Here is a 27,816-nt window from a genome sequence, read left to right as displayed (position 1 = left end):
TTTTAACACTGTTTCTTCCCTTAAAAATATTTACTTAAATCTACATTTGAAGTGAGTAATTATTTTTTATCCATAATTAATCAAGTAAATTTGAGACAGACTGCTTCTAGAACCCTATTATTTTTTCCCTTGATAGCTGCAGTCAGGATTTCCTGATCCAGACCCCTTGAAGAGTAGAGAAAACAATTCATAGGACGCCATAGAGCAGATCTTTCTAGGCTCAAGCCATTTTTGTGGATATCCTTGGCCCTCTTCTCCCTTGATTGGCCATTGTGGGTTTAGTTATGATGGTGTTTGCTTTAAAGGATCTGAAGGCCAATGAGTCCCGGCTGAAGGACATTAACAAGGTGGCTGAAGACCTGGAGTCTGAAGGTCTGATGGCAGAGGAGGTCCAGGCTGTACAGCAGCAGGTGGGTATCTTCATCTTGGAGCCAGGCATTGTTGCCATTAGGGAGCAACTTGACTTCTTACTGGGCTCTTCAGTGCTCCCGGAGTGATATTTCAGAGTACAGAATGGTGGCTTGAATGGAGGTGCAGTCCTCTGTGTGCCCTCAACTTCCTTGGGCCATTATCTCTCTTCATCCAGTCGGGGGCTTTTGTGTTCTCCTAAGTTTTTATGTACTCCTGTGAAAGTTGTGGAATATTTACATAGTCCTTAATTAATGGCAGTTTCACAAGTTTCTTAAATAAATAAAAGGTTTTGCATATGAATAATGACTTGAAGTTCTGCTGGCCAGTGGGCTAGCATTCTAGTCTTTCTTTTGTTACAGTATTGAATGTTCTGGGAGGTTTTATTTCCTGTGAAGATAAAATTGGTTTCTCTCTCTCTCCTTATAGGAGGTGTACGGCATGATGCCCAGGGTAAGTTGCAGGAGCTCTGTGTGGAACTTGGACATGAGAAGGAGGTAGATCTTGGGAACAATGTAAAGTCAAGAGCTGCTTCTTGAGGATTTCTGTTCCTGAACATCAGAATTCCTTTCGTGTGTAAAATTCTGTGGAAGAGAAACTCTAGATACTGATTTCTATTTGCCTTTCCAAAAGACCAAAAATTTTATATCCCTTCAGTTTTCTAAAACTTATTCACAGCTACCACTTTAGGTTTGGTTTTTACCTCTTTCAAAGAATCCTTTCGTATGAGCTAAAGAAAAGTTGGTCGTTTTCTTATTAAGCTGACTCATTTTCTCCAATTCTACTGGAGATTTGAAAAATTTGTAATTTTTCTATTTGTATAATTTCTTCCAAAAGTCTTGGGTTTTTTTGCTAGCTGGTGGTAAACTTTTTAAGTTATAGAGAGTGATTCAGTTTTGTTCACTGACCTGTGAACTCCCTTGGGGAAAGCTATAGTCTTTGGTGGGAGTGCTGAGCCCACCTGCACGCTGCCTAAACTGCTGCTTCTTTAACTAGGATGAAACAGATTCCAAGACGGCCTCCCCGTGGAAGGTAAGAACTCCTTTGCAAGTTATTGTCTCTAAGAGTTTTACAGGAACATGCAGCATTTCATGTCTTTCTGATGTGTTTTTTTCTAAGTATTCTGGGACCTTTGGTAATCTCTGGACTCATTTGGGCTGGCTTTTTTCTGACCTTGATATTGTGTTCTATCAGTCTCTGGAAATATGATGTGTAATACACAGAAACAAAGTGCTTGTGTTTGGATGCTCAGAGTGGGCAGATCCTGTCTATGCCAGAGACACCTCAAATGCAGCACATCATCAGACTGGTAGGATGGCAGTCCAAGACAAGTGATAAAAACACATAAATGACTGAGAACAGAAAGAGAATAAACCTCCCTACCGCCACCATTTAATCATCTGTCTAACCTTTGATTCCTGTAGCCTAAGAAAGGTTTCCTGCTATTAGGCTTAGGGACTTAGGCCTATAATTCTAGCTACTGTGGAGCTGAGGCAGGAGGGCCTCAAGTTCAAGGCTAGCCTCAGCGACTAAGACTTTATCAAAAAAAAAAAAAAGAAGAAGAAGAAGAAAAGTCTGGGAGTATAGCTCCAAAATCCTCAGTCCTCAGTACCACACACACACATACACACCACATCATACAGAAAAGTGAGATTGAGTTGGACTCTCAATTCTAGCATCTTCCCTCCTAACCCAGTTTGTATGACTGTCTGTCACTTGATCGCTGATCTCTCCTTTTTTTTTTTTTTTTTTGATACTAGGTGTTGAACCCAGGGACCCAGGGGTGTTTAACCACTGAGCCACATCCCCAGCCCTTTTTTTTTATATTTTATTTAGAGACAGGGTTTTCACTAAGTTACTTAGGGCCTCACTAAGTTGGTGAGGCTGGTCTCAAACTTGCGATCCTCCTGCCTCAGCCTCCCAAGTCACTGGGATTATAGGCATGTGTCTGCTAAATTTCTGCTTTTTTTTTTTTTAATAACTTTTTTTTAAAATATTTATTTTTAATTATAGGTGGACACAATATCTTATCTTTTTTTTTAGAGAGATTTTTTTAATATTTATTTTTTAGTTTTTTCAGTGGACACAATATCTTTATTTTATTTTTATGTGGTGCTGAGGATCGAACCCGGTGCCTCACGTGTGGTAGGCAAGAGCTCTACCTCTGAGCCACAACCCCAGATTTCTGCTTTTAAAAGTATATCTACTGGTGGGCCGAGGTTGTGGCTCAGCGGTAGAGCACTCGCCTAGCACGTGTGAGACCCTGGGTTCAATCCTCCTCACCACATATAAATAAATAAAATAAATGTATTGTGTTCAACTACAACTAAAAAATAAATATTAAAAAAAAAAAAAAAGTATATCTACTGGGCTGGGACTGGGGCTCACTGGTAGAGCACTCACCCAGCATGTGCGAGGCCCTGGTTCCATCCTTAGCACCATATAAAAATAAATAAAGATATTGTGTCCAACTACAACTAAAAAAAAAAAAATTGTTTTTAAAGTTAAAACACACACACACACACACACACACACACACACACACAGTCTGTCTACCTGGTATAGGAAGAAAGCATGCAAACCTAAACTCAAAAGCCTCTCACCGTTTGTCTTTTGCTCATATTTGCACCGACACTGACCTATCTGCCCTGTCTTGGGGACTCAGGCTGCCAACAGTGGGGTTCATTCACTGGCTCTGACTACTCTCTCTCATTAAATAGGCTCAGTTGAGGGGCTGGGACATTTTTCCTTTGATTCAACTTTCCTCTTTTCAATCTTAATTTTTCTCATAACAAAAATTGATGGTGATTTGAATAGGCAACAGCTACTTATCTGACCATTAGCGGTTTCCTGGCACCATAGTGGTCCTCCCCCCAAACTGTGTTTAGAGATCTTTGTAGACGCCAATGCCTCCTCTTTCTGAGAGGGTTAGGGACAGGGGCCCTGCACACACCTGCATGTCACCTGGGGCAGGTCATGTGACCATGGTGAACTTACTCCCCTGCTCTTCTTCTCTGGGGGGCTTGAAAAGGTTTCTTTCACATAAATTGGATGGGCTCTATAGTCTGGGGGTACTTAAGATTTTTTGAAGTGAGAAGTGAACTAACTCACTGACTTATTCCTTTTTCCTTTGGTGAAGCTGTTGACCTTCCTTCAGGAAGATCCTGTTAGAGGGAACAGCAGCCTCATAGCTGTTTCAGACAGGTTGAGTTTTTAGTACACCTCACTATCTGAGCTGCCGGCAAATGTTAAATTGAGCATTTCCTAGAATGTTCTGTAACATGGACAAGTTTTAAGACACTTATTAATCTTTGAGCTGTTTTTTCTGCCCAACCGCCTGTTACAATGTGGTTTTTGAAGGCTGGGATGTAGTTCAGTTGCAAAGTGCTTACCTCACATACACAAAGCCCTGAGTTCGATCCCTAGTTCCAAAAACGACAACATGGTTTTGGTGAAAACTCTTCCCCCGTGTATCTAGTCATGGAGCTGGGTCTGACTGTGCACTGTGGCTTTTCTCATGTCTTTCTCAGGTTGATAGCTTTTATTAATGTTTTTGTTTTCAATGTTGCTGCTATCCCCTTCATGGTTTTTGGTTGACCATTGGACCTACTTGGTGGCACTTGAAGCTCAGATCTCTGTCTCTTAGCTGGCATAAGCTTGATTGGGTTTTCCTCTTCTCTCTTCCTTACGTAGTCTGCTCGCCTGATGGTTCACACCGTGGCTACCTTCAATTCCATCAAGGTAAGAATCAGTGAGTAGCTCCACTGACCCTCCTGCTTTCCTTCACTACATTCCTTTCCTGTCTGCAGTCCCTGGATCTCCTAAAGATGCCCCTGAGCATCTGGGGCAGATGCCAACTCTTCCCAGGTCTGCTCTAGCCTGAGGATGCAGTTGGGCAAGTGTTGGAGCTGGAGGCTTTGGCATTTCTCCACTTGACAGTTGTTCAGGAGGCAGGTGCCACATGCCAGGCCCAAGGCCAGAATAGAGTGAGGATGAGTTAGCTGTATGTATGCCTGTTCCAAAGGGGATTCCTAGGTCAGGCAATTGGGTGAATGCCAGTCATTGGGTATGGCTGATTTTGATTTCCTGAAATTTTGTTGTCGTATACTCATTTATTCCACCAGGAAGGTTGGACACAGGAAGTTATATGTACTGTCAATTTAAGTAATTTTTCCAAAGACCTGGTTGTGGGTATAATGGAGGAGGATGGAAGCAGGGCTGACACTGCCACTTTCCCGCAGGAACTGAATGAGCGCTGGCGGTCCCTGCAGCAGCTGGCTGAGGAGCGGAGCCAGCTCTTGGGCAGTGCCCATGAAGTACAGAGATTCCACAGGTGAGGGGGCCAGACAAGGGAGAAAGGGGACTGTCTGCCTGATGTGGATGGCCAGACTTACTGACTGGGGTCTCAGAGTATCGGCTGGGCCTTGCTAATATGTGAACTCTCTGGCACGTAGGGCCATATCTGTCACAGGCTGATGCTTGTAAGTACTGAGAGTGCAGACGTGGTGTTCCTCCTCTTCCTAGAACTATAGGTGCTTACCTCTGACAAAGGTACAAATACCAGAAGGATTTTTTTCTGTTTATCCTGGAACCAAGACAAACAATTCTGATAATTTATTTATATTTATTTATTTGTTTATTGAGTTTTTATTTTTGCTGTACTGGGGATTGAACCCAGGGTGCTCTACCACTCAACTACTTCCACAGCCCTTTTTATTTGTTTATTTATTTTATTATTTATTTATTTTTTTAGTGCCAGGGATTGAACCCAGGAGCACTTTATCATTGAACCACATCCCCAGCCCCTTTTATTTTTTGAGACAGGGTCTCGCTAAGTTGCTTAGGGTCTTACTGAGTACCTTACTATCCTCCCGCCTCAGCCTCCTGAGCTGCTGGGATTATGGGCATGCACTATTGCGCCTGGCTAATCTCAGTGATTGTTAATCTGAATGTGTGTTTGATCTACAGAGATGCTGATGAGACCAAAGAATGGATTGAAGAGAAGAATCAGGCTCTAAACACAGACAACTATGGTCATGATCTGGCCAGCGTCCAGGCCCTGCAGCGCAAGCATGAGGGCTTCGAGAGGGACCTTGCAGCTCTCGGTGACAAGGTGAGAGATGCATGGAACAGAGCCAAGTCTTACTCTCTGCAGAGCTCAGCTCCTTTATTTGTGTTTTCTCACTGTTTTCTTCCCATAGGTAAATTCTCTCGGGGAGACAGCCCAGCGCCTGATCCAGTCTCACCCGGAGTCTGCAGAGGACCTTAAAGAAAAGTGCACTGAATTAAATCAGGCCTGGACCAGCCTTGGGAAACGTGCAGACCAACGCAAGGCGAAGTTGGGTGACTCCCATGACCTGCAGCGCTTTCTTAGCGATTTCCGGTAAAAATTAAATATTGTTCAGAGATCTAGAACATAGAATCATCTTTTTAAGTCTATTTTCCTGTGCACACACATGTAGACATTCTCACCTCCTCATCCTTTTGCTAAATGTTTTGGTTTTTTTTTTAGTTGATAGACCTTTATTTTATTTATTTGTATATGATGCCAAGTATCAAACCCAGCGCCTCACACATGCCAGGCAAATGCGCTACCACTGAGCCCCAGCCCCAGCCACATGCTAAATGGTTTTATATTTTTCACTTAATATTGATATACTTTAGTCTTTTTCATCAAAAAAATTTTTAGAAGCATTTCAAGGCCACAGAGTATCTGAAAGAATAACAAAAAGGAGCAACTGTGATGCTATCACCAGTAGTCAACAGTTAACTTTGTTTATTATCTGTGGACACTTTTTTGTTTAAGCACCTGTAAGCAGGTTGAATATCCCTGACACTTTGCCTCTGAACACATGAGCATACATCTCCCAACATTGACAGTAAACTACCTAGCTACATTTCCATTATCACTCCCAAAAAACCAAGTGTGTCCATATTCGGTTCGTTTTTCAGTCTTTACATATATATTTTTATATATTATATATATATATATAGATAGATAGATATTTTTTTTTTTAAGAGAGGTGAGGGAGAGAGAGAGAGAGAATTTTTAATATTTATTTTTTTTAGTTATCGGCAGACACAACATCTTTGTTTGTATGTGGTGCTGAGGATCGAACCGGGGCCGCACGCATGCCAGGCGAGCATGCTACCACTTGAGCCACATCCCCAGCCCCTATATTTATATTTATACATACACACACACTCTCTTTTTTGTTGTTGTTGTTTTGAGTTTTTTTTCCCCTTTTTTAGAAGGGAAGAGATATTGAGAAGTGAACTCAGTGGCACTGTACCACTGAGCTGCATCCCTAGCCCTTCTTTTTTTAATTATTATTATTATTTTGGGACAGGGTTTTGCCAGATTGCTGGGGCTGGCCTAAAATTTGCAATCCTCCTGCCTTGGCCTCCTGAGTCACTAGGATTATAGGCCATGTGCTGCCATACCTGCATGCCATTATATATTTTATTACTAAGGCTTATTCTTGATCCAAGGTCCAGACAAGGATTCCTAGTGCATTTGGTAGTCTTGTCTTAGTTTCCTTTAACCTAGAATAATATCCCTCCACCCTTTCATGACATTAGCATTTTTTTTTTTTTTTTTTTAGTCCAGTACAGTTGTCTTGTAGACTGTCATTTGGTCTGGTGCCTCAGTCTTTTAATGGTTACATAGTGTTCTGTGGGGTGGGCAATGTGTAACTTGTTCAGTAGTACTGTCTGGGTGTGTTATGCTCTTTAGCAGTGTTCTTGCCCACATACGTATGTGTGCAGTGTCAGGTGATTCCTATTTGGATGGGAGTAGGTGGATGAGGCCACTTTCCTTTCTAGGTCTCAGGTAGGGTGTCACAGTTACTAATTTGGGATTTTTTTCCTCTTTTTTGAGGCAAAGATCAAGTAACAAGTGTGCCATACCCTGGTTCTTAATGTAGTCGCTGTTATGTAACCATCATATCTGCCAAGTTTGGAAACCTTTTTCTTACCGTAGAGTAACACTCCATCCCTTAGCTAACCACTCCCAGGACTTAGGATCCTCTGATCTGCTTTGTATCGCTGTGTATTTGCCTTTGGAAAAAAAAAAATCATATGCTATGTTGCTCTATATACTTGTTACCCCCCTTGTACTGGTATTTCCATGAAAAATGGATTAAATATGCCTAGGCCTAGGGCTCCAAGACTTTGTTCTAAAGAAAGACTTTTTATTTGAAGCCATCAAAATGGGTATTACTTCTGTTAGAACTTGGATTCCACACGGTAAAAGGTCTTAGTTGTAAGCTATTCTTTTTCCCTTTGAGAAATGATGGGCTTCCCTGCCCCCGCAATATCTGATCGAGAAGAACAAGAGGCTATGAAACCCTTTGCCTAGAGACCCAGCACATGCAGTAGCTGACTAGATTAACCCCAAATGACCTTCTGAGGCAAGAATGATGTGGGTCTGTTGTCCTGGGCGGGAGGTCTGCTTGCCAGGTAGTGTAATAGTCCCTGGATCTGGTTTCCAGGGACCTCATGTCTTGGATCAATGGAATACGAGGGCTGGTGTCTTCAGATGAGCTAGCCAAGGATGTCACTGGAGCGGAAGCTCTGTTGGAGCGACACCAGGTGGGTACCCCTGCCTGCTGAGTAGCCTCACCCCTGCCCATGGTTGTGAGCCACTCGTTGACACTTGAATGGGCATCTTCTGCCAGTTATCTAATCCTTTCTCTCCACTTGGCAGGAACACCGGACGGAAATTGATGCCAGAGCTGGCACTTTCCAGGCATTTGAGCAGTTTGGGCAGCAGCTGTTGGCTCATGGGCACTATGCCAGCCCAGAGATCAAGGAGAAACTCGATATTCTTGATCAGGAGCGTGCAGATCTGGAGAAGGCCTGGGTTCAACGCAGAATGATGCTGGATCAGTGCCTTGAATTGCAGGTGCGTGTGGCCTAGGTTTCTGACCAGGGGTTTCCTTGCAGAAGGCCCCATCTTCTCACTTGGCCTGTCTGCCTCTTCAGCTATTTCATCGGGATTGTGAGCAAGCTGAGAACTGGATGGCTGCCCGGGAGGCCTTCCTGAACACTGAAGACAAAGGAGACTCACTGGACAGCGTGGAGGCTCTGATCAAAAAACACGAGGACTTTGACAAAGCTATCAATGTCCAGGTGAGGCCCTCAACAATGGAGTCTGAATCTAGATTTTTTCCTGATTGGCATTTTCTCTTTTTAACAGTTAGAATGAAAAACAGTCACTGACTTGGTTTTCTCAGCTAAAGAGATTCAACCGTTTCCTTAAATTAAAATATTTTGTTTTGGGGCCTGGAATTGTGGCTCCGTGGTAGAGCACTCGCCTAGTGCATGTGAGGCCCTGGGTTCTATCCTCAGTACCACATAAAAAATAAATAAATAAATAAAGGTATTGTGTCCAACTATATCTAAAAAAATAAATATTAAAAAAAAAATCTTGTTTAGGGCTCAAGGTTTAGCTAGGTGATAGAGCCCTGGCTAGCATTCCAGAGGCCCCAAGTTCAATCCCCAGTACTGCAAACAAAACAAAACAAAAATACTGGTGTTAACTACAAAAATAAGCAATGTAGATACCATTAAATCTCCAAAGAATGCCTCTGTGGTCAGAAAAATACTTTCATAAATGACTTTTTAAAAAACTTTTGGGGCTGGGGGGTGTGTCTTAATAGTAGACTGTGCTTAATACGCACCAGGCTTTGGGTTCAGTCCCAGTACAAAAAAATAGTATTAAATTTTTAAATAAATTCTAGTAGTGTTGAGGATTTAGTATTAGTTTTGTCACAGAAAAAATCATTTTATTTTTAAAGGAAGGAAATGTGAGTAGGTAAGTATGTGAATATAAAAAAACACTATTCTGTTTTTGATAGAAAAGTCTGATAACATTTTCCTATTATGCAGCCTTATTGTTTGACATTTACTAGTGTTCCAGCATTTGCCCTACCCCAATGTGACCCGGAATCTTCCTAAATTAAAACTCTACTCTAGTCATGATTAAAATCAAGCTTTCTTTTGGCTTTTTACACTCCTGCTTCTAAAGTGTCAGTGTATTCTGATCCTGTCACTAGCTAGTTCCCAGTCACCCAAAATAACTGTTCTCTTCTGCAGACCAGCAGTGTAGAAAAGTCCAGCCCTGGCTAACTTCACCTTACCCTTTGTTTGCCCCCAGGAGGAGAAGATCGCCGCCCTGCAGGCCTTTGCCGACCAACTGATCAGTGCCGGCCACTATGCTAAAGGAGACATTGCCAGCCGGCGCAATGAGGTCTTGGACAGGTGGGTGTCCCATGGCACAACAGTCCCAGCTCTGGCAGGATTCGAGCCCTCATGCCTGGCCTGCCTGTCTTCCAGCTTCCATCTCCATCGAAAGGGCTGTTCTCATTTGCTCTTCTGGTTCACTTTCTCAGGTGGCGACGCCTGAAAGCCCAGATGATTGAGAAAAGGTCAAAACTGGGAGAATCTCAGACCCTCCAGCAGTTCAGCCGGGATGTGGATGAGATTGAAGCTTGGATCAGTGAAAAACTGCAGACAGCAAGCGATGAGTCCTACAAGGATCCCACCAACATCCAGGTGAGCAGGGCTGATGGGATGAAATAGCCCCATGTTACTAAGTAGGTTCTGTTAAACAAGGTGTCTTTGAAGGGGATATACCTGTAAAACACTTTGCGGCCATGGTGAAGCCAGTGACAACTATTTTAATAAGCTGACAGTAGAAAGCCTCACTAAATGGTTAGAGCCATTTGAAAGCCGCCTCCCTAAGTTGTCTCTACCAAAGCCTGCTACAAAACATCTATGTAACCCCTCCTATTAACTGCGCTGAGCTTCCCAGGGGAAGTATGACAGCAGGGTGAGTCTGTTTAATAGCTAATACTTGTATTCACATCAGTGTACTGAACTCTTGTTCTTTTAATCTGTTTTTGTAGCTTTCCAAGCTGCTGGTAAGTTGTCCATGTTTTTAAGAATTAATAGATTCATGAGCTGTGGTATTTGTGTTGTTCTCTGTGGAGTACTGTTTCTGTGCTCACATGTGGTCTGCTGGTGTCTCCTCATCCAGGCTTTTAATTTCTAATCCTCCATCACCCTCCATCCAAGTGTCCCTGTGGGATATGGCTTTCTCTGTTGTAATTAGCCTGCAACCCTACCCTCTCTGCTCCCCCAAGTCAAGTTCTGTACAGTGTTTGATTTGCGGGGCAGTAGTTAACCACTTTCTTTCAAGAGATGCTTCTGTTTAAAGTGGAATAAGTAGCTTTTCTGTACAGACTTTTGTCTCAGTCTTGCTGTGACCCAGGCAGGGCAGTCTAGCCTGGGGTGGGGGGTGAGAGTTGGATGCATACCCTTTCTGGCATCCAAAGGTGCTGCCCCCTGGAGAGGTGCAAGTAGAGAGCTTTGGAGAGACATGGTTTGCTTCCAGATTTGAGAAGAGCAGGAACAGAGGTTAAGAAAGGAGCAGGCAGATGTTGCACAGTGAAAGGAGACACGTCCATCAGCAGGTAGCTCAGAAGTAACACATCTGCACCTGTAACCCCAGCAACTCGGGTGAAGAATTTAGCAAAACCCTGTCTCAAAAACAATAACTATAAAGCTCTCCTAAAAAAAAAAAACAAAAAAATAAAAGGGCTGGGGCTATAATTCAAGTGATAAAGCTTGTCCCTGGGTTCAGAGTCTCCCGCAAAAAAAAATTTTTTTAAATGAATTTTTTTTGAAAAGTTGCATGTCAGTGGAAGGAATGAATTTGTAGAAAGAAAATAAGTGGGGTTTGAACCAGAGTGGTTGGAGCAATGCACGAAAGAGGGACTTAGAGGGATGAGGCTATAGCTCAGGATAAAATCTTACCTCTCATGTGAGGCACTGGGTTCAATCCTCAGCACCACATAAAAATAAATAAAGATACTGTGTGTCCATCTACAACTAAATAAATATATTAAAAAAAAAAAAAAAAAGAGGGAGTGACTTTTGTCAGGGTCTGTGCTTTGAGACACCCTTTGTCCTTGTGTTTTCCATCAGGAGCTTGGGGTATGACCACACCAACATGTCGTGTTGGTGCCGAATTGAGCCACTGCAGGTGGGGTGGGGAGGCACCCTCTGACAATTGCTGCCTCTGAAATGAAACATTTGATGCAGAATTCTTCCCCAAATCTAGTGCTTTTTTTCTTTTAGTTTTTTCTCCCCATTAACGCTTTCCCCTAAGACGCTGCATTTCTCATCCAAGTGTTTTTGCAGAATCATGCTGTAGCTGTGTCCCTGCAATTGCTTCTTGTAGTGCTTCAGTGCCTTTTGTTTCTTCATGAATTCTTAAAAACCATTGTAGTTCTCCAGCCCTCTCTTCCTAGCAAGAGTAAATTCCAACCTGTCATCAGGCCTATGTTTTGACAGTAGCCCGATGTTTTGATTAATGACAGCTACCAAATTATACACCAACAAAGCCAAGTTCTATAGGAACTATAGATTTTTTTCCTCAATGAAGGACAGAACCAGCCATCAAATCTATTGCTATGTGGTGATGGCTGCCTTAGATGATGAGATATCCCCACACATAGAGCTTTTGTTCAATAAGGACAAAGCCATGGATGGAAGTTGACATACAAGTATGCTCAAAATTGAACATGGCCATTGCTGTCTGCTGTGGAATGTTAGAAAGCGTGTGCTTCTGGGACTTGTTCCCAGTGAGCTAGTGCAGACGCTTTCAGAACTGACTTTCATCCCCTGCTCCTGAGCTTCCTTCCTTTTCCAGCCTGAACCCTCACTGAACTCCTCACAGATCAAACCCTACATTTCACACGCCTTCTGGTTGCCTTCTATAAAGTACCTTGACTCTTGACCCATTTCTAAGTTCCTTCACTCCCTCCCTCCCTTTGAGCCTCTATCCTGCCTTAAAGATGTGCCTCGCAGGCGCTGGCTTTGAAAGGTGGTTTTGGCATTTTCAGAGCAAGCACCAAAAGCACCAGGCCTTTGAAGCAGAACTACATGCCAATGCTGACCGGATCCGTGGGGTCATCGATATGGGCAACTCCCTCATCGAGCGTGGGGCCTGTGCTGGAAGTGAGGACGCTGTCAAGGTATGGCCCAGGGTTTCCTGACCATCCACAGCATGTTGCCTCTTAAGCAGGGACCTAAGAACATAAAGTGATTAGGGACTTTGCGAAGGCTGCATTGCAGATGGAATGTTGGTAACAGTGGCTCTTCCATTGATTTTCTCAAACTGGGCTTCAGGAGAGGGCATAGATTCCACCAGCCCAGCAACTCCATTCTCCTCCACAGGCCCGCCTGGCTGCCTTAGCTGACCAATGGCAATTCCTGGTGCAGAAGTCGGCTGAGAAGAGCCAGAAACTGAAAGAGGCTAACAAACAGCAGAACTTCAACACTGGAATCAAGGACTTTGACTTCTGGCTCTCTGAGGTAATGCAAAGTGGTTCTCCCTTCCTTGGAGCAGGGAATTTCTTGTCATTTGGAATAATGAGGCAGCAAGCAAGCCCAAAACCAGGAGTAGAGAGGGTTCACCAGGTACACAGTAACCAAAGTCCTTGTTAGCAAATATGAGTTATCTGCTGTGAAGGTTTAGAGAAAAGAGCTGATATGGATGGGGTAGGACCTGAACCTTACATCACCCTCTCCCAGAGAATATAGCAAGGAAGAGACAGGGGGTCTAGCTGGTGGTCAGCTCTGACAGATCTATGTCAAGATAGAGCCAGAGGAGCAGGGAGTCAGGGAACCAGAGTGAGGAAATTGGGAAAGTAGAGAGATTAGGAATTGAAAGTTTGGAGACCACCATTAACATTTTAGAGTGTATCTTTCTAGTTTATGTGTATGTCCTTGAGTATTTGAAGAGGTATTTGTATTTCATGTAGTTGAGGTGTAACTTTTCGTTAGTATGTATGGGGAGTGTTAGCCCAACTCCATAAAAATTCTTCCCTACCATTTGAATGATTGGGTAAGTCCCTTGCAGAGCCCCGCTGTATTTGATCATTTCCATATTGTTGGACATTCTTGTTTCCCTGTTTCGAGGGCATACACTCTTAGTGCTGTGAACATCCCAGTGTGGTATTCTCTGCTCTCACTCCTGCTTCTTTGCCTAGGGTGTTTCAGCACAGTGGGGTGCTGCACTCTTTGCCCTTACCCCACCAGGCAGGCCTGGGATTTGGCCACACTGTTGAAATTAATGGGCTCTTGAGTTGCATTGAATTGGCAGAGGGGGAGAGTGTCATACTGGCCCAGCTAAGTAGGTGATACACCTCATGGCTGAGAAGAACTTGGAATACCAGCTGGGCACCCTGGAGTTTTCAGAGCACCATGTGAACACTGCACTGCAGCCTTTCCCTTTTATTTTCATTGGCAGGTGGAGGCCCTTCTGGCATCAGAAGATTACGGCAAAGACCTGGCTTCTGTGAACAACTTACTGAAAAAGCATCAGCTATTGGAGGCAGACATCTCTGCCCATGAGGTAAGGTGGGCACAGCCACGTGGTGAGTGGGAAAGCATCAGGCCCCAGGTATCTGCACCTCAGGAAGAGAGCTAAACATTTGGGGAAGGAGAGTGCTGTCTGGCACCAATGTATTGGCTCTCGAGGTGGCAAGGTCAGGGATTGCCAATTATCAAGGCCCATAAGAAAGGTTGTTTATTTAGGTCTTATCTGTCACTACTCACCATCATTAAAAATTAATTTTAAAGATACCCAAAGGTTTGGGCTGCAGTTGTGGCTCATGGCAGAGCACTTGCCTAGCATGTGTGAGGCACTGGGTTTGATTCGCAGCACTGCATATAAATAAATAAATGAATAAGTAAAATAAAACAAAGGACCAATGACAATTAAAAAGATTTTAAAAAAAAATACCCAAAGATTTACAATACCATATGATTCTGCTTCTGTATTCTTTTATTATTTTTTTAATGAATTTTTGTATTTATTTGTATTTGGTGCTGAGAATGGAACCCAGGGTGTCACACATGCTAGACAAGTGCTCTACCATTGAGCCACAACCCAGCCCCCTGCTTCTGTATTCTTGAAATAACAAAAGTAAAGATACAGAGAACAGATCTGTAGATGCCATGAGGTAGGGTGGGAAAGGGCTGCACCTGTAAAAGGACCACCCAGGAGAGCTCCCTGTGGGAACAGAAGAGTTCTGTATCTTGCTTACATGCACCTACACATGTAATAAAATTGCCTGGGACTTTGCAGTTGAACATAATCTCACAGATACATGAATGAGTGCATATAAAAATGGGTGGCATTTTATATTTATATAAGCATAACCCTCTGGATTACACCAGTGTCAGTTTCCTGGTTTTTTTTTTTTTTTTAATAATTTTTTAAATTTGTTTTGGGCTGGGGATGTGGCTCAAGCAGTAGCGTGCTCACCTGGCATGCGTGCAGCCCAGGTTCGATCCTCAGTACCACATACAAACAAAGATGTTATGTCCGCCGAAAACTAAAAAATAAATATTAAAATTCTCTCTCTCTCTCTCTCTCTCTCTCAAAAAAAAAGTACGAAAACAGCTATATTATATAAAAAAATAATAATTTTTTAATTTGTTTTAATTAGTTACACATGACAGTACAATGATCTTGACATATCATACATTTGAGTCATATGGGGTATAATTTCTCATTTTTCTGAGTGTACAGGTTGCAGAATCACATTGGTCATGCAGTCACATAATACATACAGCAATAATAAAGTCTGTTTTATTCTGCTGTCCTTCCTTTCCCCCCTTCCCCTTCCCCTCCCCTCCCATCACTTCTCTCTACCCAATCTAATGTGACACACTTCTTTTTTTTTTCTCACTTCGTCATACATGTATTCTGTATAACAAAGGGGGTCTCCTTCCATCTTCCATGCAATTCCCCTTCTCCCTCCTTTTCCCTCCCACATCTCTTCCCTATCTAGAGGTAATCTTCTTCTCATGTTCTTCATCCCTAACAGTGGTGATGAAGGGGACACACCCCTATCAGTTTTTCACCCTGAATTAATTTTATTAAAATACACTGGTGCATCCTGGACTGTGGATGGGTCTTTTATGCTCATGTGATTTTATAGCAGCTGCATGTCTCATTTGGTAGATGTTGGTTAGCTGAGTTATGCGTGTTCTAAGTGTTGACACATTCTATTAGGTGACACTAAAATATCACATTCACCAATAACACCACCAGTCTCTTCAGAAAAATCTTTGTTAGGGGAGGCTGTCAAGCTCATGGTAGCAGATACAATTTTTTCAAAATTCTGATTTTCTCCTGAAAGTTTGAATTTTATGAATAGTAGTAAACCAGTTTTTTTAAAGTAACAGAGTTGGGGTTGTGGCTCAGTGGTAGAGCACTCGCCTAGCAAGCACGAGGCACTGGGTTCAATCCTCAGCATTACATAAATGTAAAGTAAAGATATTGTGTCCACCTAAAGCTAAAAAATAAATATTTTAAAAAAAAGTAACAGGCTTATTTTTCCATTCCCAACCAAGATATCCAAAACTGAATATTTAACAAAATGAATTTTTGCTACTTTTTAAAAGAATGTTGAGGTGTAGCTTATTGCTAGAGCATGTGTGTAGCATGTGAAAGACCGTGGGTTTGATCCCTAGCACCAAAAAAAACAAAAATAAAAGTGAAAGTTTAAAGGATATTCTTAGGGGAAACTGCATTTCTTACTGGAGGCAGATGACAATGAAGAACCCTCTGTTTCTGCTGCTGTGCTGCAGCTGAAGCACTGGTGCTCCCCACCACAGTGCAGAGAGGACAGTTTGGGTCCACAAGGCTCCATACCTCAGTAAGGAATTCTGAGTTCTTATTTTCAAGTAGCTGTTCATGGGAGATGCGGGTTCTTGATCCCTCCTGTCTGCCCCTTCCCCTCAGGATCGCCTGAAGGACCTGAACAGCCAGGCAGATAGCCTGATGACCAGCAGTGCCTTTGACACCTCCCAAGTGAAGGACAAGAGGGACACCATCAATGGGCGCTTCCAGAAGATCAAGAGCATGGCAGCTTCCCGACGAGCCAAGCTGAGCGAGTCTCACCGCCTGCACCAGTTCTTCCGTGATATGGATGACGAGGAGTCCTGGATCAAGTATGTGCTCGTACAGCTGTATGCTTTGTGTTTCTAGGAAACCCCTAGAGCCTTCAACAGCAGGCAGGAATACAGGCTGCCTGCAGAGGCAGATTGTTTCAGGCTTCTCTGGACCATGAGGAAGGAAAGTGTCGCAAAAAAGGGCACAGCTCAGAGACTCCACTGGGCTGGACCGTAGCTCCACACACGCTTGCCTGAGTTGCCTCATTTCTTTGGCTATCGAGGTATGTAGTGGATGACCAGTGATGGCCCCGAGTTGATGGCAGTCCTTGATGTTCCATTCGACCTTGCCCTTTGGTCCCTTAGGTGTTAGTGGGTTTGTTCTGTTCTGGGGAAGGTCACTTTTTCAAGGAATGAGAGTGTTTTTGTTTGTGTTTCCCCAATTTCCCCATCCCCCAAAATGTCAGGCTTTCTTTTGCAAATGATATAGCATTTTGTCAGACCACTTATGAGCTCTCTTTTAGTTATTAATTTTCTTAAAACCTTTAAAAAAATTATGCACCTAAATATCGAATGCATTTACAGATCTATGATGGATACATGGTTAAATGGGGCTCATAATACAGTGCCCCATCCCAAACATAGCGCCAGCCTCTGCAGAACCGGGGTATTGTTGAGTTAGTGCACATGGACAGAGAGAGGCAGTGTGTCTTCCAAGAAAGAGCAAGGCTTTCCTAGAGAGATTGCTAGGTGTGATGAGGACACCACAGGTCAGCAGCTGAGCCCACATGAAAATGAGCATTCTTCTTCTGTTCCCCAGGGAGAAGAAGCTGCTAGTAAGCTCCGAGGACTATGGCCGAGACCTCACAGGTGTTCAGAATCTGAGGAAGAAGCACAAGCGGCTGGAGGCAGAATTGGCTGCGCATGAGCCAGCCATTCAGGTGAGGAGGCGTCTTCTAGGGTGGGAATGGGCCAGGTAACAAAGAATCCCTTGTTCTTATTCCACTAAGGTCTTATGTTCATGGTGCCTCAGCCCAAACCATGAAGGAGAAGTTTTGAATTTGCTATTGAGGTCTTTTTCTGGAAGCCTCAAGATAGAAGCACCCAGAAGCAGGTACCAAGAGTGTTACCAGCCACTGACCTGACTTTTCTTGCCTATCAGGGCGTCCTGGACACTGGGAAGAAGCTCTCTGATGATAACACCATTGGGCAGGAGGAGATCCAGCAGCGTCTGGCCCAGTTTGTGGAGCACTGGAAAGAGCTGAAGCAATTGGCAGCTGCTCGGTGAGCATTCAGATGAGGGAGCTTTTGGGTGCAGAGTGCCAGGCCTGGGTCTCCTGCTAGCTCCTAGCCCTTTTTCTTAGGCGTGTGCTCCAGGCCACCTCTGGCCAGCATGCTGGAGCTTGTCCTGTACCCGAATCTGGACCCAGTGTGTTTCCTTCTGAACAATACACTGCCTACTTTGTATCCCATGGAAGGCTGGAGCAAACCACTCATACATCTTCCTTCCTGAGTGTTTTTAAGCTGGTGTTAACTCAGAATGTAAGTCAGAGGAGATTGATGGCTTTTCCTATCTTCTGTAATTTTAGGGGTCAGCGGCTAGAGGAGTCCTTGGAGTATCAGCAGTTTGTAGCCAATGTGGAAGAGGAAGAAGCCTGGATCAATGAGAAAATGACGCTGGTGGCCAGTGAAGATTACGGAGACACGCTTGCTGCTATCCAGGTTAGGGAGTGCCAGACAGGGAACCACAGACTCAATGGCTCAGCGTACAGGAACGTGCTGTCTCACGGTTCTGGAGACTAAAGTCTGGACCATGATGCCAGCAGGGCCATTCACTCCCCAGTTTATAGAAAGCCCTTCCTCGTCTTCCAGTATCCTATAGTCCCAGGTGTCCTTAGAGTACGGTAGCATCCTCCAGTTTCTGCTTTTTTACACAGCTGTCTTCTCTCTATCTCTTCTTCCCTTGCATTCTCTTCTGTGTGCCAGTCTCTGTCGAGTTCACCGCCTTGTAAGGGCACCAGTCCAGTTGGATTAGGATCTGCCCTAGTGACCTCTTCTTAACTAGGCACACCCCAGCAGCACAAAGCCTATTTCCACCTTTACAGGCACCACAATGCGGGCAGAACACCATACATTGGTTAACAGGTGCTGCATAACAACCCTAAAACTCCATGGTTCAGAGCCACAGCTATTTCTCTTATCCGAGATTCTGTGAGTCGGTGGGCATTTCCTCTGGACTTTCACTTGAAATCACTTGTGCAGCTGCATCCTGGCAGAAGGCAGTAGGTGGAAAGATCCTAGGCCTCAGTTGTACTGCTGACAGCCAGGCCTAGATTTTGGCTGGGAAAGCTCAATCCCCTTCCACATGACTTCTTATCCTTCAGGAAGCTGAACTAGCTTCTTTTGGCAGCATTCAGAGAGATAAAGGGAGATGCTGCAGGGTTTCTCAGGACATCGCTCATTATTATTCTCCCTGCATTCTATTGTTGGAGTCCGTCCCAAGGCCAATTATAGGTGGTGCACACCTATAATCCCAGTCATTCTGAAGGCTGACACAGGAGGATTACAAGTTCCAGGCCAACCTCAGCAACTTAGCAAGACCCTGTGTCAAAATAAAATTAAGTTTTAAAAAGAATTTGGGATATAGTTAATAGTTAAAGAGCTCCTAAATTCAATCCCAGTACTGTAAAGAGAAAAAAAAAAAAAAAAATCAGTGCTAAGTCAGGCGCAGTGGCCTATGCCTGTGAGCCCAACAACTCAGGAGGCTGAGGCAGGAAGAGCACAAGTTTAAGTCAAGCCTGGGCAACTTGCCAAGACTTGATCTCAAAACAAAAAATAAAAAGGGCTGAGGGTATAGCTCAGTGGTAGAGGGTTACCTAGCATGCACAAAGCTCTAGGTTAAGTCCTCAACAGCACACACACACATAAAAAGCCAGTCCTAAAGCAGACAAGGGTCACAGAGAAGATGGAGACTCCCCTCTTGGTAAGAGATGCTAAAAAATGACATGTTCTGATGTTTCTGAGGTCTAGCCAGCAGATTGTGGAAGCTAAGTTTCCAGTCCCAAGAATCAAGGTGGTGGGCTGGGGTTGCAGCTCAGGGGTAGAGCGCTTGCCTGGCATGTGTGAGGCACTGGGTTTGATTCTCAGCATCACATAAAAATAAATAAATGAAATAAAGGTATTTGTCCATCTACAACTTAAAAAAAAAAAAAAAAAAAAAAAGAATCAAGGTGGCCTCTGAGCCATCTACCTCACAGTGGGGACCGGGAGGACCACTTAGAAATCTGGTTGGAGTCAGCAGTTTCCCCTCGGTGCATGGCTGAGTTCCCTCGAAGCAACAAGAGCATGTCATCTCCAGTGCCAAGGCTACTAGGGAGGAGGAAAAAGACTTAGGTGGTCCCTGGGAGGTCCTTCAGGCTAAACAGGTATGCATGTTTGTTGGATGTTTACCTGATGGTGTGATGAGGGGCAGAGAGACCTGGAGCTCCATCAGCAGGTCCTTAACCTCTTCAGAAAGGCCTTCTCTGACCAGAGCTTCCCAGCCCCGTCCATGGCTGGTTCTTATTGCATCCTGTTTCCACTCTCTTTATAAAATGTACTTGCCAGTGTACCGCTGTCCTCTCATTCCCACCTGGACCATGGAGCTGAGGGCTGGCCCCATCAGTGAAGCTGCCCTCTGTCCCTGCGCAGCAGGTCACCTGCCAGCACTCAGCACCCAGCCTTCCTCCTCTTCTCCAGGGCTTACTGAAGAAACATGAAGCTTTCGAGACCGACTTCACTGTCCACAAGGATCGTGTGAATGATGTGTGCACCAATGGGCAAGACCTCATCAGGAAGGTAAGCCCACTCAGGGACAGCTACATGCAGGTGATGCGGTAGCCCACAGAGCTCACCTGCTGGGATGTTGCCCAGACTGAGGTTTGTGTGGAGACAAAGGTCCCATGTTTCATAAGGACGAGGAGGATTACATGATCAGTTGGCTGATTCCCCCTTTCTGAAGACAATTAGTGAAGTTAATGAAGTGTTTACTTTTTCTGCCTGATTAAACAGAGAGGTATCCCTCTTGGTTCTTTTGTGACAATAGCACTTCAAAAATGCTGTTTTTAGTTTATTTCTCAATAGTACAAGCTATTTAAAGATATAGTAGAAAATAAAAATAAGTAAAACAAAGTACTCGTAGCTAGGCGTGGTGGCATATGCCTGCAAAGCCACTCAGGAGGCTGAGGGGGGGGAAACACCTGAGCCCAGGAGGGGAGTTCTAGACCAGTTTAGTCAGCATAGCAAGACCCCCATCTCAAAAAAAAAAAAAGAAAGAAAGAAAAACTAGAAATCGCCCGTAAAGGCACCAGAGACAGCCATATCACAGTCTTCATGTCTGACCTTCTAAATTTTTTGTCTGTACATGATGTAGACATACCTACTATAAAATAGCTGCCTTAGATCTGTTTTATAGGATCACGTTGCTTTACATATTTTGTAAATATAAATTATCCAGAACCCATCTATAGTACAGGACAATTTAGAAATGAATCAATCTTTCATTCAAACAGCTCTTCCCAGAGAAAGCAAGTTAAAGGGTCCTGACAGCAGAGGGGCCAAAGCTGCCCCATGCTTCAGTTCCAGATAAGCCATGTAGCCCTCAGTCCAGAGCCCACCACCTCTAATCACCTGGGAGCGTGGACAGGTGTCTAATGCCATAGGACAGATGTTTTGGTAACCCCCATTTCCTAGGAATAGCGCACACACATTGAGCATCTGAGACTGAATGCTACAAAATTTGCGTTTGGTAACTGCCCTTGTGGCTAAGGTTTTGATCTATGGGAAGCTGGACATCTCATCACCGGAAAGCTCTCTTACTGGCTGCATCAGCATAAATTTAAAAAAAAAAAACTAGTTTCAGAGACTCTGTGATTTGCTCACACCTTTGACAGCTCAGCTCTGTGAGCTGTGTGATAACTGGGCTTGGAAGCTCTTGGGCTTCTGGAAGGATCTGGGGCTTTGTCCCCAGCAGTGCTTTCTCCTGCAGAGCTGCTCTTTCAGTTCTGTGCTGGCTGCTGTGTCCTTTCAAATAAGATTTTAACCAAGTCCCAGTGTTTAGGGCTTAATAATTTTCAGTGTCCGCAATATCAAAACATTTTTCTGAACTACTGTTTTTAATGCATATTATAGTAGTCATTCCTTGGCTATATAGTTTTTTATTTGAATAGTAATTCCTTAGGCTTTTTCCCTCCCCCACTCCCAATAAAAAAAATAACACAAGTGGCCAGGTGTGGTAGCACCCATCTATATAACCCTAGTGATTTAGGAGGCTGAGGCAGGAGGATCGCAAGTTCAGGCCATCCTGGGCAACCCTGGGATACCTGTGTCTCGAAACAATGAAAAGGGCTGGGGATGTGGCTCAGTTGTGGAGTGCGAGAGGCTCAGTTCCCAGGCATTGTAGCATAAATGTCAGCCCCTTCCCAAAAGGAGCAGGGCCGCCTCTGAGTCTTCATCCTGAGTCTTTCACTCCGCTTGCTCTTTGGAAGCCTCATCAATAGCCCCTAAGCCAGCAGTGGTCAAGGGGAGTGACCCATCTGTTAGAAACTGAGCACCTTCTGGGGTCACAGGTGACCATGGTGGGAAGCAAGGATGACAGGGTATGCTCTCCTTCATGGCCTAGAACAATCACCACGAGGAGAATATCTCTTCAAAGATGAAAGGCCTGAACGGAAAAGTGTCCGACCTAGAGAAAGCTGCAGCCCAGAGGAAGGCAAAACTAGACGAGAACTCAGCCTTCCTCCAATTCAACTGGAAGGCGGACGTGGTGGAGTCCTGGATTGGTGAGCAGCTTCAGCAAGACCCTGAGTTTCTTATTCCCCAGGGCAGGAGGGTTGTTCCCAGAGCCACGACTTGTGTGTTCCCATGCAGTTGATTTTCTTCTCTAACAAACTAATCAAATGTGGATCAGAGAACCTGCCTCCAGAGGCTGGGGTGTCATCCAACTCCCTTGCGCTGATATCAAGCAGGGCCCATGTGACCTTGATAATTCTTGTGCCTCAGAGGAAGGTTCAGTCTGGGTGCAGGGGAAGCCAACTGATGTAAGGTCAAGAAAGGTATTAGAAACTTCAAAATTTAAATGTAAACAGAATAACAGTTGGCATCAGTCCTCTCATTTTCTATTTTAATACATCTTGCTGCGCTGCAAAAAGGTGGTATAACTTCCACGCTTGGTTTTCTAGGTGAAAAGGAAAACAGCTTGAAGACAGATGATTATGGCCGAGATCTGTCTTCTGTCCAAACTCTCCTCACCAAGCAGGTCAGTGTGGCCAGTGTTAGTGAAATTTATTAGGTTAGCATTTATGGTAGACAGCAGGAGGTTCATGTCGTCCTGCTGTTGAGAAGTTCTCCTGTAAGGTCCTCAGCAGTGAGTGGCTCCAGTCTTGAGACTTGGAGCTTCCAGACTTATTGGCAAAGTGAGTGTGTTGCCAGGGGTCATGGACCTGGGCTCAGTCACGAAAGTAAAACGATTTTGGTCACATGGGGAGGCAAGTGTTCCAGGCCCTCCCAGGTCGTGGGAAGGGCCTGGCAAGTCGGTAGTCCAGGGCCAGTGCCCAGAGCCTGGGTGGAGTGCTGGTTGGGGGCAGGAGGCTGCGAGGAGGCTGCTGCCTTAATCTGAGGTCTGGGGCAAGGAGGAAAGCAGAGGGGAGCCCCAAGTTCCAGGAGGAAGCCGGGCTCAGGCTGCCTACCTGGGAGGACAGATGCTGAAGCTACGAGCTGTGCACCAGGAAAGGCAAGTTCTAGTCTTGCTGCCATCACTGTAAGTGGCTCTGTCACTTCCTCATTCCAGGAAACCTTTGATGCTGGCCTACAGGCCTTCCAGCAGGAGGGCATTGCCAACATCACTGCCCTCAAAGATCAACTGCTGGCCGCTAAGCACATCCAATCCAAGGCCATCGAAGCCCGACATGCCTCCCTCATGAAGAGATGGAGCCAGCTTCTGGCTAACTCGGCCACCAGGAAGAAGAAGCTGCTGGAGGCTCAGAGTCATTTCCGCAAGGTGAGGATGGGAGCAGGTAAGGCTCAAGTGGCTCAGTGACAGGGTCAGCACTCTACAGTATTATGCCACCACCCTGTAAGGACACCAAAGCTTCAGCCCATGGAAGCTGAGACCAGGCTTTGTGTCAACTGAAATCAAGGCAGATGGGACCTTTGCCTTTGGGAAGTTGCCCTTTAGAGCCACAGGAGAGAGAGAGGTGTGTGAGTGCAGGGGCAAGAAGAGAGGAACAGAAGGCAGTGAAGGCTGAGAAGCAGGTGTGGGAGACGGGAGGCAGAGCGTGGCGCTGCCTTCCCAACAGTCCATACTCACCTGGATTCCTGAGAGCTGCCCCACCTCCTGCCCACACATCTACCCTGTCTTCCTGCCTGCGGATGGTGTGTCCTGCCCCTGCAACTCCTGACTAGCTTCTCTGCTTCTAGGTGGAGGACCTCTTCCTGACATTTGCCAAAAAGGCCTCTGCCTTCAACAGCTGGTTTGAGAATGCAGAGGAGGACCTGACGGACCCGGTGCGCTGCAACTCCCTGGAGGAGATCAGGGCTCTCCGTGAGGCCCACGACGCCTTCCGCTCCTCCCTCAGCTCCGCACAGGCCGACTTCAACCAGCTGGCCGAGCTGGACCGCCAGATCAAGAGCTTCCGCGTGGCCTCCAACCCCTACACCTGGTTCACCATGGAGGCCTTGGAGGAGACCTGGAGGAACCTGCAAAAAATAATCAAGGTGCGCCTACCGCATACGGTCCTGTCCAAGCCAGCTAACATTCCCACCCTTCCTGCCCCTCAGATGTAAGGCTTGCTGAACAGCTCCCCAGGGTGTAGCCATGTCCTTGCTGAACCCCTCTGAGAGGGAGGGTCAGGGTCAGCCAAAGTGGCATCTGCCTCCCTTTGGCTCAGGAGCGGGAGCTGGAGCTGCAGAAAGAGCAGCGGCGGCAGGAGGAAAACGACAAGCTGCGCCAGGAGTTTGCCCAGCATGCCAACGCATTCCACCAGTGGATCCAGGAGACCAGGTGCCTGCCTTTGCGGGACTGACCCAGGCGCATTACAGACCTGAAGCTGGTCCCCCGAACTCCAGCTCCTGGGCATGGGGAGCACGTTTAAAACCAGGGACCTGAATCTGGTGTGGTAGTATACGCCATAATCCCAGCAATTTGGGCAACTGAGGCAGGAGGATCACAAGTTCAAGGCCAGCCTGGGAGACTTAGTGAGACCCTGTCTCAAAAAATAAAAAGGGCTGGGGCTGGGCACAGTGGTGCACGCCTATAATCCCAGCAGCTTGGGAGACTGAGGTAGGAGAATTGAGAGTTCAAAGCCAGCCTGAGGATTGGGTTTTTGTGGCTCAGGGGTAGAGCACTTGCATAGTATGTGTGAGGCCCAGGGTTTGATTCTCAGCACTGCATGTAAATAAATAAAATAAAGGTCCATTGTCAACTTAAAAAAAAAAAAATTTAATTTAAAAAAAAAAAAAAAAAAGCCAGCCTGAGCAATTTAACAAGGCTCTAAGCAACTTAGCAAGATCCTGTCCCAAAATAAAATATAAAAAGGACTGGGGATATGGCTCAGTGGTTGAGTGCCCCTGGGTTCAATCCCAATATCAGAAGAATAAATTTAAAATTTTTTTAAGAATTAAAGGGCTGGGGAAGTAGCTCAGCAGAAAAATACTCAGGTTCTAACCCCAATACCATTAAAACATAAACAAACAAAAAAATGGAGGCCTACCTGGTGCTATTTCCTGTCATTCCAGAGACTTAGGAGCCTAAGGCAGGAAGGAATATCATGGATTTGAAGCCAGCCTGGGCAATATAACAAAACTCATGTCAAAATGTTTTTTGAAAAATTAGAAGGGCAGAGCTGGGGTTGTGGGTCAGTGGTAAAGTACTCACCTAGCATGCATAAGGCACTGGGTTCGCTCCTCAGCACCACATAAAAATAAAGAGATTGTGTTCACCTAAAACTAAAAAATAAATATTAAAAAAAAAATTGAAGGGCTGGGTGGGGTGGGTTGCATCGCTCAGCAATGAAGCACCCCTGGGTTCACTTCCCAGTGCTGGGAGGAAAAAAAAAAAAGGTGGCCTGCTTGGACTAACAGAAAAGGTTGACACAGCCCCGGGGCTCTGCCCCCAGAGGGTGGGCAGTCAGTCAGAACAGCACTGGCCATATGTTCCCCTGAGGCTGCGCCCCCAGGTGTTCTGCGGGGGGCATGCTTGGGCCATGGTCAACCCCCAGCAGCAGCTAGGCAACGGCCAGGGCAGGGGCAAAGGCAGACTGGTACTGACAATATTGGTTTTTTTCTTTCTTTCTTTATCGTGTCCTCCTTGTCCCTTCCCCTGATTGCTGCTGCGTCTGGACACCACCTTGTCTCGTGGCTGCTTGGATCTCCACTCCACAGAACGTACCTCCTCGATGGGTTAATATTGTCTTCTTTTTCCGGGCTCGTGATGTCTTGGTGTCTTGTGTGCTTGTCCCTGAGCCTCGTCCCCCTGTGGCCTGGCTTGTAGAAGATCCCAGGCCAGGCCTTCCTGCCTACCCACCCTGTCACCTGACAAGGAGGGTGTACCTTCTCCCCACACCCCTCCTCCCTGACAGGGCCTGCAGTCTGGGGGCCGGCCCAGCACTTCCACCTTCCCACCCAAATTCACAGGTTCTCTTGAGGTGGGAAATGCGACAGAGCAGGAGGCCAGAACAAAAGCCCCAACTGCTGCTCGGCCCCTGGGATCATATTGGACTTCTTTTGCCTGTTTCCCCAGTCTGTCCAAAGAGGCCATATTTCACCCCTAGATGTCCATGGTGCATGAAGCTAAATTACAGTTTGGGGGTGCGGACAAGGTGTGGTCAGAGTATGCCTCCCCCCAGGACTAAGGTGACCCCTAGCATCCTCTAAGGGGAGGGTAACCTAGTAGAAAGAAGGCAGTGCCCAGTGTTAACTATGTGATGTGGAGACAGGGCTTGGAGGAGCCCAGAGAGGAGCAGGGTGCTCCCCCACTCCCAGCAGGGCCTCTGCAGAGCTGGGGACCTTCATCCAGGATGCTCATCCTTGCATTCTTGACCAGTTCCACCAAGACCACAGTGGCTTAACTGGTGCCCCTGAGGTTCTACAGACAGGACAGCCAGGCGGGTGGAGATGGTGATGGGAAAGATCTACCCAAACCAGTCAGGCTACAGGAGTCCACTCAATGCAGGGGTGACGGTGGCAGCTCGCGGCCTGAGCCCTGCGGCTCCCTGGCTCTCCCCCCACCCCGCCCTGTCTGCTGCGCTTGGTCTTGTCTCTGTGGTGCTGTGCCCGCTCTCCTGTGGCTCCTCCCAAGCCTTGTCCCGCCTTGCCCAGAACCACTGAGCTGCCCCAAGGTGGCCGCTGGGCCCACCACCTCCAGGTCCCTGCTGGTGCCAGGTTGCCCTTGCCTGTGGCGCGTGTCTGTCAGGGAGGCCCTTGCTGCCGCCCTGTGGTGTATTCACTTGGTTTCTTTTCTTTGACTAGCATAGCATATCGTCGGGTCATTCGTGTCTATCAGTATGAAGTTGGGGATGATCTGTCTGGAAGGTTTTTCTCCTCTTATTTCTCTTCTTCCCTCACTGTGGTTTTACCAATGCACTCTGGACTCCCTAGGCGGCTCCGCTTTCTGACTAACCCACGCCCTCAGCCGCTTGGGCAGGAGGGTCTGTCCTCCCCTCTGCTGCACTGGCCCCACCTCCTGCCCCAAGTCCTGGGGCGTCTTTCCCCTGGGACGGCGCGTGCCTGTGAGTTTCGGCGGCTGGGGTAGGAGGAAGCCTGGTGCCTTGCCTTGCTAGTGCACTTTGAACCTGGGGAGATTTTGGAGCTCACCCTGGTCCTCCAGGTTTCCAGGGGTAGATCCGGGCAAACATTGGGTAGTGTGGAAACGGGGTTAAAATCCCACTAAGGTCTTGCACACTGTTTGAACGCGTCCCTGCACGTGACCCCAACTCATTTGTTGTCTTTGTTCACTGGTAGCCTTTTATGACCTCCTACTGTGTTCTTCTGGGGAGAAGTAGGCTCCCCCAAGAACTTAGCCCTGTAAGGAGGCCTGGCTCTACAGTGGGACCTGAGTCCCAGGGCTTAGTCACAGCCAACCCTTTTAGGCAGCATAAACCACTTGCCAGACGCCCACCTGGGCCTCTTCATTTGTTCCTCTGAGGGCCTGCAGTGTCACTTGAATGTGGCTCCCCTCCTTAGGCACCTGCAAGGAGGCTCCAGGGGGCCTGGGACTGCTGACAGGTCCTCAGTCCTTAGGCCTCCTGTCTTGGGTCTCTTGTCCTCCCCACAGCTCCAGAGAAAAGGGGCTCTGTTGTCCCCTCAAGGAACAAAACTTAATTCCCAAGTGACCTCTTGGAGGCCTCACTTGGCTGGGGCTGAGAAGCACCTGAGAAAGTGTCCTCAGCCTGCGTGGCT

General features: G+C 46.1%; 1 protein-coding gene across 8 annotated transcripts in view; it reads left to right on the top strand.

Annotated features, from left to right (window-relative positions):
- The window catches only part of Sptan1 (spectrin alpha, non-erythrocytic 1), a 70,932-nt gene that overhangs the window by 41,025 nt on the left and 2,091 nt on the right, over nucleotides 1-27,816 (top strand). For 2 of the 8 annotated variants that reach the window (XM_076845345.2, XM_076845340.2), the window contains 27 exons: nucleotides 306-410; nucleotides 838-861; nucleotides 1,405-1,440; nucleotides 4,102-4,149; nucleotides 4,650-4,741; nucleotides 5,377-5,521; nucleotides 5,610-5,791; nucleotides 7,902-8,001; nucleotides 8,117-8,314; nucleotides 8,395-8,541; nucleotides 9,569-9,672; nucleotides 9,804-9,966; nucleotides 10,320-10,334; nucleotides 12,321-12,452; nucleotides 12,655-12,792; nucleotides 13,730-13,834; nucleotides 16,235-16,443; nucleotides 17,204-17,324; nucleotides 17,546-17,667; nucleotides 17,973-18,105; nucleotides 20,122-20,220; nucleotides 22,043-22,202; nucleotides 22,602-22,678; nucleotides 23,210-23,419; nucleotides 23,839-24,135; nucleotides 24,309-24,421; nucleotides 25,801-25,818. In XM_076845345.2, coding sequence (XP_076701460.1) covers nucleotides 306-410; nucleotides 838-861; nucleotides 1,405-1,440; nucleotides 4,102-4,149; nucleotides 4,650-4,741; nucleotides 5,377-5,521; nucleotides 5,610-5,791; nucleotides 7,902-8,001; nucleotides 8,117-8,314; nucleotides 8,395-8,541; nucleotides 9,569-9,672; nucleotides 9,804-9,966; nucleotides 10,320-10,334; nucleotides 12,321-12,452; nucleotides 12,655-12,792; nucleotides 13,730-13,834; nucleotides 16,235-16,443; nucleotides 17,204-17,324; nucleotides 17,546-17,667; nucleotides 17,973-18,105; nucleotides 20,122-20,220; nucleotides 22,043-22,202; nucleotides 22,602-22,678; nucleotides 23,210-23,419; nucleotides 23,839-24,135; nucleotides 24,309-24,421; nucleotides 25,801-25,818 — 3,293 coding nt within the window. The remainder of the gene's footprint in view (nucleotides 1-305; nucleotides 411-837; nucleotides 862-1,404; nucleotides 1,441-4,101; nucleotides 4,150-4,649; nucleotides 4,742-5,376; nucleotides 5,522-5,609; nucleotides 5,792-7,901; nucleotides 8,002-8,116; nucleotides 8,315-8,394; nucleotides 8,542-9,568; nucleotides 9,673-9,803; nucleotides 9,967-10,319; nucleotides 10,335-12,320; nucleotides 12,453-12,654; nucleotides 12,793-13,729; nucleotides 13,835-16,234; nucleotides 16,444-17,203; nucleotides 17,325-17,545; nucleotides 17,668-17,972; nucleotides 18,106-20,121; nucleotides 20,221-22,042; nucleotides 22,203-22,601; nucleotides 22,679-23,209; nucleotides 23,420-23,838; nucleotides 24,136-24,308; nucleotides 24,422-25,800; nucleotides 25,819-27,816) is intronic. The other 6 variants (XM_076845346.2, XM_076845341.2, XM_076845347.2 and 3 more) reach the window with 3 other exon arrangements.

Source organism: Callospermophilus lateralis, chromosome 2, assembly GCF_048772815.1.
Source record: "Callospermophilus lateralis isolate mCalLat2 chromosome 2, mCalLat2.hap1, whole genome shotgun sequence".
NCBI lineage: Eukaryota > Metazoa > Chordata > Mammalia > Rodentia > Sciuridae > Callospermophilus > Callospermophilus lateralis.
Note: the sequence above shows the minus strand (reverse complement) of the source record. Positions and strands in the feature narration are given on the sequence as shown.